We start from the raw sequence: 9333 nt of genomic DNA on the forward strand, positions 1-9333 counted from the left end.
GGATTCCTTGATGAATAGAAAGTTCAAAAGAACAGCATTTATCTGAAATACAAAGCTTCTGTAGCATTATACACTACCGTTCAAAAGTTTGGGGTCAGTAAGAATTTTTATTTTTATTTTTTTGAAAAGAAATTAAAGAAATGAATACTTTTATTCAGCAAGGATGCATTAAATCAATCAAAAGTGGCAGTAAAGACATTTATAATGTTACAAAAGATTCGATTTCAGATAAACACTGTTCTTTTGAACTTTCTATTCATCAAATAATCCTGAAAAAAAATATTGTACACAAATATTTTGTACAATTGTACACATTAAATGTTTCTTGAGCAGCAGATCAGCATAATGATTTCTGAAGGATCATGTGACACTGAAGACTGGAGTAATGATGCTGAAAATTCAGCTTTGCCATCACAGGAATAAATTACTTTGTGAAATATATTCAAATAGAAAACAGTTATTTTAAATTGTAATAATATTTCACAATATTACTGTTTTTACTGTATTTTTAATTAAATAAATGTAGCCTTGGTGAGCAGATGAAACTTCTTTTAAAAACATTAAAAATCTTAGTGGTTCCAAACTTTTGGACTGTACTGTATATACATATATATATATATATATATATATATATATATATATATATATATATATATATATATATATATATATATATATATATATATATATATATATATATATACTTTAATTGTTAAGTTAAATTTGGTTAAACCCACTGTTTTTTATTGAATTGTTCTATAGTCTATACAGTATTTAATGCAATTACAACAGAAGTAAATGTAATTAAATTACAGAAAAATTAAGAAGCAACCCCTTGTTGTACTTTTTTAAGGGAAAAGTAATTAAATTACAGTATTTAATTAGTAATACATAAAATACAACAATTAGTAGTAATGCATTACACCCAACACTGGTTAGAAGAATGGAAAGTGATTGTCTTGTCTGAAACTGTCATTACATTAAAGTTTGCATCCCTGTTTACTACAAATTAAAAATATTTGCAGTTGCTTCATTGGTACTGCTGTCATCCGGTACTTTATGTGGTTTAATACTCTGTCATGAGTTAAGAGAGCTTCTGGTGACTACTGTTTACTCTTTGTAGTTAATAATTGGAGAATTTTCTATAAACACAAAAAAAGTAAACAGAGTAAAGGTTAGTTTTCTGATAATACGTATTGACAAAATATAGGCTTGATAATTCAGTCCAGTTTGGGGAATGATAAGGCTGCTGCCCGGACAGGTGGGAAAATTATGTTGACAAAATTTTATAGGATATGACTTAAATGCACGTTGATCTAATAATAAGGATAATGTCTGCATCTCTGTTACCATAATGTTGTAAAAATGTTTCTGTTATGTTTCTTCAGGATCTAAATTTATCTAACAGGAATCATGGAAAATAACATTGTATATTTTTGGATTTGTGCTTTTGCAATTGTTTATCCAGTCGTCCATGGAAATCAAGAGACTTTACCGCAACCTACTGCCAGTGAAAAACTTCCATCATTGATGAAGATGAACAATGATTTTGCGTTTCAGCTGTACAAGAGGCTTGTAGAAATGCCAGAGTATCAGTCCAAGAATATCTTCTTCTCTCCATTCAGTGTGTCTATGGCCCTTTCTGAGCTGTCTTTAGGAGCCGGTGGTGAGACCAAACAGCAGCTTCTCAGAGGTATCGGCCATAACAGCTCGATCTTCAGCACTGAAGAAATGCACCAGATGTTCCACCGTCTCCTGGAAGAAATTGATCAGAGGACAGGGGTGGACATTGATGTCGGCAGTGCACTTTATGTAAGCGACAAATTTAAGCCCCTTCCTGAGTTCTTGGAGAAGATGAAGAAGTTTTACCACTCTGAAGGCTTCACTGTGGATTTCAGCATCAGAGAAACATTAGATAAAATTAACACATATGTGAAGGACAAAACACATGGGAAAATAAATCAAGCAGTTGGTGATTTGGAATCTGATACTGTGATGCTCCTTCTCACGTACATATATTTTAAAGGTAAACATACACACACAAATACAATAGTCATACTGTTGTAGTTCTGGTAATGTCATTGTCTCGGATCCATTAAATAATTCTAGTCTTTCTTCCCAAGGAAAATGGGACATGCCATTTAACCCAAACAGGACCCGCAAGGATACATTTCATGTGGACGCTGAGACCACCGTTCCAGTACAAATGATGCACCAATATGAATCCCTCAAAGTTTATTATGATGCTGAACTCACTTCTAAAGTCCTCTGTCTTGACTACAACGACTCTTTCTCCATGTTTCTGGCTATCCCAGACAAAAGAGCATCAAATACCATCAAAGATCTGGAGATGGCCATCTCTAGACAGCACATTGAAAAATGGAGGAGAGCTGTCCAGAAAAGGTTGGTTGTCATAATTTCTTTACTGTAAATCATAATTAGGGGGCTATCCTAACTGATTTAGAAAAGCCTTATGTTCAAATGTTTTTAAGTTCAATCTCTCTGTATGGACCAGACGATCATTGATTTATTGATTTATTAATTTATTGTCCTTTAGAAAAGCTGACATCTATGTCCCCAAGCTGTCTCTGAAAACATCATATTCCTTGAATGATATTTTGAAAGGAATGGGAATGGCTGATATGTTTACAGATAAAGCCAACTTTACAGGAATTTCAGAAGGGATTTTCATTTCAAAGGTAAAGTCTCAAATCTCTTTGTAAATTATGATTTAAAATTAACAGAAGATATTTTATATACTATAAAAACAGCAATTTTTAAGAGAACTCATTTTGAATTACTTTCAGGCTTTGCATAAAGCTACTCTCGATATAGATGAGAAGGGAACCACTGCAGCAGCAGTGACGACAGTTTCATTCAGACCAATGTCTTACAGCCCACTGAAGACTTTGAGTTTTGACCATCCATTCATGATCTTTATCACTGACCAAAAAAATGACAACATCCTCTTCTTTGGAAAAGTTGTCAACCCCATGGAAAAACAGTGATGTGGCAACCAAGATGTCATATCAACATTCACCAGCAGGTGGACATGATTTAATAATTTCTGCCATTATTTTGTTGAGTCTAGAGCGTGTTGATATACAAAGGTACTCAATCCTCCTCCCAGGTTCACCTTCCTGCAGAGTTTCGTTCCAATGCTTATCAAACACCTGCTTATCAAGCTGTTTGGATTTAGTTGTTTGGAAATAAATTGCAGGAAGGAGAATCTACAGTACCATAGGCAGGCATTTCTAGATCGGTTTGCTCTGGACAGTGTATACTTATCTGTCCAGTGGCAACTGTTATATGTAATGCTTGATCAGAAAAATATTAAGTGAAAAAAAAAAAAAAAAAAAAAAAAAAAAAACTGATGCTACAACCTTTGTCATCCCTTATATATTATAAATATATTTCCCTATATATAAATGATCAATATATGTGATCAGATATGGTACGGCATGAATAATATATTGCAGATATGCAGTATAAACACATATATGGTAAAATATATTGTGTAACATCCCTTTTTAATTTTATAATTTACATTTTTCATATTTTCAAGTTAGTTAACAAAAGCACACTTGCATATACTAAAGTTTCTACCAAAGAGTCACTGTGCTATAGCGGGCACAGCTGTTTTTTTTTTTTTTTTTTTAATAAAATTACTATAGTCTTAAAATTGTTCAGCAGATCATAAACCTAACCAAATGATCTACTCTTTAGCACAATTGTAACCCCAAAAACTCACACATACCAGAAAAAAAACTTTTAAATTCCAAAATAATACAACTTTAAACACTAACAGATCTACCCCTATGTCAATATTGACCAAAACACATAAAATAGAACTTAATTTTAACATTTACTATCCTTTAACAGTCAGAAGCAAAGCATGCTGGGAAGATCTGTTGTAACCACTGATTGTAACTCATTCCATGAATGTGTGTATATATGTGTGTACAATACATTCACATTTATAGGGGAACATGTATGTGCAATATATGTACACAATAAAGTATAAAACTTTATGACTGGAATGCTATTTTTGTCTTCATTTATGAGTATTTTATATGTATCAATATATACACGGTAAATGCATATATTGCAGTGTAGTTTCCCATATATGGAAATGTATTATGTAATATATTGCATTATATTTTGCAGTATATTCCCATATATTTTTGTTCTGTAAGGGACATTAGTTTCACACACCACACAGTTGCTATAAAGATTATAATCTGTTTAAATACATGCTTTGGAACAAATCCCCAAGCCCCAATCCTGTACAAAGCCTTTATGGTCTCGTCTTCTGTTTCAGAACACAGACTCACAACATTGTAGAAATGAGTATATATGTTTATTAGCAGATGCAGTTGATGGAAACAAGCAGCTGAAGCACACACACTTTGGCTGGCGAGTGGAGAGAGATCAGAGTCTAATAAGGAAGACGATGGAGACAAAGAGCATCAGGGAGACGCTGGAGACATGGAGGGCCAGGAGAGACACTGGAGGTAATAGCATACGCTGTAAGTGGTAAGTGAGTCCTTCTTCAAACCAAGTGCCAGAGTGATGTGTGTGCTTACGTGCTTGCGTGATAAGGTGAAGATGATCAGGTGTAAGTGATTGCTGAGCATGAGCGGGTGAGCAGAAAGAGGGATGATGGGAAATGGAGTTCAGGGAAGGTGAGAGAGACGGTGACCGTGACAAAAAAAAAAACTTTTTGTCCACAGTTTCCATGGAGGCCTCACATGGGTTAGCCCAGATGAAATGAACACTGCTCAGTGTGCACACTACAGGCTGTTAAATGTAACACAGAAACATGCTGGAGTTAATTAGATAATTAGGTGATAACAAGCAGAATCACCGAAGGACAGAGGAACAACAAGAAATACAACTTCAGCCACAGCCTTCGATGAAATCAACTGAAGATAAAAGACATTAAATCTCTCAAGATCTGATCAAACAACTCCACAAACAGCATTACCAGCTTCACTTATTACTAACCAGACTCACTTTATTTCTGACACACATCTACAGAAGTTCTTATTGAGAATTACCAGAGGTTTAGATGTTGATGATTTGTTGAAAATAAGTTTGGTTTGATGTCACCACGATCGAGGTCAGTGCTTACTTCAGTTAGGCAGTTTTACTCTTCAATGTTTTAGTGTTGGTTTTTCTCTGGCTGCTCTAGCTGTTTGTTATGGCAAGTAAGGCAGGACAAAATATGTTTAGCTGTTTGATGATAAGAATGTAACTGTCATCATGTTGTAGCTTTATTCACTGATCTAATAAATGAGCTATGAAAAAAAATGTTGTTAACTTTGTGTTGGATCTTTTCTAGAAAAACAACAAGAATCAGCGTATGAATCTCAACAATGGTGACATGCTTCATGCCGCAATACATTCTGGGGGCCATGGATGAGTTTTGTATGAGGCACCCAGCATTGCGGCATGAAGCATGTCACCATTGTTGAGTTTCATACGCTGATTCTTGATGTCTGTCTGTAAGTAGATCTTGCAAGAGGTTTGAAGTGTTTAGTGAACAATGTGTTTTTCAAATTTTCTGATTAAAATGGTTTTATTATTGAAATTCTAAAAGAGACCCAGCACAAAGTTAATCACATTTTGCCCATATAAAGCTCAGTCATTAGATCAGTGAATTAAGCCACTAAATGATGATTACATTCTTATAATCTAACAGCTGACCACATTGTCTCTTGTTTTCTTGCCATAACAAACAGCTAGAATAGCCAGAACAACACAAACACTGAAACAGGCCAGAGTAAAACTGCCTAACTGAAGTAAGCACTGACCTCGATCATGGTGACATCAAACCAAACTTATTTTCAACAAATCATCAACCTCTAAACCTCTGGTAATTCTCAATAACAACTTTTGTAGATGTATGTCAGAAATAAAGTCAATCTGGTTAGTAATAAGTGAAGCTGGTAATGCTGTTTGTGGAGATGTTTAATCAGATCTTGAGAGATTTAATGTATTTTATTTTCAGTTGATTTCATCGAAGGCTGTGGCTGAAGTTGTAGTTCTTGTTGTTCCTCTGTCCTTCTGTGATTCTGCTTGTTATCACCTAATTATCTCATTAACTCCAGCATGTTTCTGTGTTACATTTAACAGCTTGTAGTGTGCACACAGTGTTCATTTCATCTGGGCTAACCCATGTGGGGCCTCCATAGAAACTGTGGACAAAACTGGCTGGGCCCCAGTTAGACAGCCCAGGTGACACTCATCTGGGCCCCACAGAGCTGTGCTGGCTGGGATCTTTTCAGTTCAAGGGTTTTGCTGACACTGAATGGCAATGTTTTCCCTTTACCCATATGCAGTGATCTGTGTGTATTTTAACATTCAACATTAGGTGGATCAATATCTCAACTTCATTACTCATTTGTTGACGTGCACCCATTTTACTCAGGTTGCATAATAATACAGGTCATTTGATGGTAATCTACAATGTTTTCAAATTGAAATAAATATTAAAATGTACTGTACTTAATAATGAAATATATATGTAATAAAAATCAGTTTGAAAATGATGGTAACTACTGTACATCAGTTACATATCAGCTGTCATCTCATCAATGTGGTTAAACTGATCCTTGCAAATTTTTATTTATTGCACTGATTTGAGTCCATTCGTAGTAGTTAATAATTAGTTTCTTTGCTGAGTAAAATAAAAAGTAAACAAAGTGAAAGTTTATCATCAACCTTAAGGACATAGGCTTTATAATTCAGTCCAGTTTGGGGAAAGAGACACAGCAGCAATCTGGTTTTCAGAAGATGATTTCTTCTGGAAACTGTTAAATGCAATTCTTAACTGGAAAGAAGTGTTGAAAAAAGTAAAGTAAAAAAAAAAAAATCGAAAAACTGAAAAACCTTTACTGTATTACTTTCATGCACCATACTGTGGCTGTCTTAGAGTGTACTTTTGATATCCAACTCAGAATTAAGCACATATAGTGTACTTAAAAGGTTCATGAAACTTCAATCCATATATATGGTTTTGTTGATAGTTTTGTTTGTTCATAATTTATGTTTGTTCAGAATTTTTGTTCATAAAAAGATCAGATAAGGGGAAAGGCATTGTGAGCAACAATAGTGTGTAACAAGCATGTCTTCTTATTTTTGTTCTCATGTAACTGTCATATAATTTTTAATATAAGCAATAAAATTACATTTTGCCAAGAGTGAAGGTCAGTGGCTTGCTCTCTCTTGTCCCAGTCTACACAGTGATCTGTGTGCATTTCAACAGCGTGAGAGTGAATATGGACTCATCGTTATTGCTTTTTGTGCATGTGCACCAGTATTGACTATATTGACAATCAAGATCATGTACATGTGCTGTGGAATGCGTCTGTTGATTGCATACTGATATTGTGTCCATAGAAGTTAATAATTAGTTTTCACTGCAAAGAATGAAAAGTAAACAGAGTGAATGTTGTTTTCTGAACAAATATAAGGAAGTTCAGTCCAGTTTGGAAAAAGAGACAGCAGCTGTCAGGACAGATGGGAAATTTCTGAGTCTATAGTATAATACATACAGAAAGTTGAACAGCCAGGAAAACAGACAGTACAAAACATCATGGAAGAATAAAGAATAAGTTTTTATGTCAATGATGTGTTAAATTATTAAAAGTGCATTTGCTGCATCTGTGTTTAATGTTGTAGAACCTACCATAATGTTTGTTATGTTTCCTCAGGTTAACGGGGAATCTTTCTGTGAGTTCTTTGAGAAGATGAAGCAGATTCATCTGCCAGAAGGCTTTGTTGTGGATTTCCACCTTAGTGACACTTTAGACAAGATTAACACGTCAGGAAAAAGACACATGGGAAAATAGATAAAGTTGTTGAAGATCTGGATTCCAATACCATCATGATCCTTCTTATTTACATATATTTTAAAGGTAAACCAACACAACATAGTTACAAACTCTACTAGTCTAGCAATGTCGTACTTAAGGCTTCAAATAACCTTTTTCTTTCTTTCTTTCTTTCTTTCTTTCTTTCTTTCTTTCTTTCTTTCTTTCTTTCTTTCTTTCTTTCTTTCTTTCTTTCTTTCTTTCGGAAGGAAGGAAGGAAGGAAGGAAGGAAGGAAAATGGACCATGCCGTTTGACCCAAAATTTACTCATGAGGCTGAATTCCATGTAGATGCTAAGACCACCGTTCCAGTTCAAATGATGAATCAAAAAGATTACATCAAAATTTTTATGACACACTACTCTCAACTAAAGTCCTTTCTCTGGACTACAACAACTCCTACTCCATATTTCTGGTTCTCCCAGATAATTCAGTCACTGAGCTGGAGAAGATTATTAATCGACGAGACATAGGAAGGTGGAGGAATGTGGTCTGGAACAGGTTAACATCTTTTCTGTTACAACAGACACATAAACAACACTTTTAAATACTCAAAAATTCAGACCGGTTGAAATCTACGACCCTAAGCTGTCTCTAAAAACATCATATTCCCTGAATGATATTTTGAAGGGAATGCAAATGACTGACATGTTTACAGATAAGGCCAACTTCAGATTTCAGAAGAAAAAATATTCATGTCATAGGTAAAGAAATACACTATGCTAATTAAAATAAAAAGTGAAATTGTAAATTTAATGTGAAATTCACATCGCCTATTTTTATATACAGTAGTCAACATTTGAAGTAGATCAAAAAAGTTAATCAAAGTTGTCCTAAGAACTAAGCTGTCTTAAGAAGAAGGTTTTAGGACAACTTTGTTGAAAGGTTTTGATCCACTTCAAATGTTGAGTACTGTACATGTACTTTTATTTGAAATGGACTTTACTTTTGAGATGCAATTTACTTCCAGGTTAAACATCAAGCCGCTTTTGATGTAGACGAGGATGGAATAGAAAGGCCAGACTTTGGGATAGATTTCTCCAAAAGTAAACTACCAGTTTACAGATTTGATCGTCCATTCATGATCTTTATTACAACATCCTTTTCATGGGAAACATTGTTAACCCAGTGGAAAAGCAATGACATGACATTCAAAATGTCATAACTGACATTAGATGACCATAATTTATCAATTTATTTTGCTGACCTTTTGGAGTTTGTAAAAATGATGGTAGAGTAATAATAGAAAGTTTCTGTTAGCATGTTACTGTCTACATAAAGTCAGAATATGTAAATAAATAATTTAATAAAGACTGACATGTCTGTGTATACAGGTTGAATTGCCTTATACTGAAATGCCTTTTGGAAAAGGCACATAAAAATTTAAACTCAGGTGTCACATGTTTGTCTGTAAATGTTTTTACATGTACGCAAAACAGCTGGTAGGTTTGATATCA

At 34.3% G+C, this 9333-nt stretch overlaps 1 protein-coding gene and 1 pseudogene across 1 annotated transcript; both read left to right on the plus strand.

The window, feature by feature from the left end:
- Positions 1-1170: 1170 nt before the first annotated feature.
- LOC125266542 (corticosteroid-binding globulin-like) lies at positions 1171-4031 on the plus strand. Its single transcript, XM_048187312.1, has 5 exons — positions 1171-1261; positions 1389-2026; positions 2124-2403; positions 2558-2699; positions 2808-4031. Exons 2-5 carry the CDS (start codon positions 1414-1416, stop codon positions 3006-3008), a joined length of 1236 nt encoding a protein of 411 aa, XP_048043269.1. The 5' UTR covers positions 1171-1261; positions 1389-1413; the 3' UTR covers positions 3009-4031.
- Positions 4032-6135: 2104 nt separating this feature from the next.
- On the plus strand, positions 6136-9103 carry LOC125266038 (annotated as a pseudogene).
- Positions 9104-9333: the final 230 nt, after the last annotated feature.

This window comes from Megalobrama amblycephala, linkage group LG4, assembly GCF_018812025.1.
Source record: "Megalobrama amblycephala isolate DHTTF-2021 linkage group LG4, ASM1881202v1, whole genome shotgun sequence".
Classification (NCBI taxonomy): Eukaryota; Metazoa; Chordata; class Actinopteri; order Cypriniformes; family Xenocyprididae; genus Megalobrama; species Megalobrama amblycephala.

Coding starts and splice junctions, on each gene's coding strand:
- LOC125266542 (XM_048187312.1), top strand. CDS start 1,414: ATGGAAAATAACATTGTATATTTTTGGATTTGTGCTTTTGCAATTGTT. Junction 2,404..2,557: donor AGGAGAGCTGTCCAGAAAAG/GTTGGTTGTCAT, acceptor ATTGTCCTTTAG/AAAAGCTGACATCTATGTCC. Junction 2,700..2,807: donor AAGGGATTTTCATTTCAAAG/GTAAAGTCTCAA, acceptor AATTACTTTCAG/GCTTTGCATAAAGCTACTCT.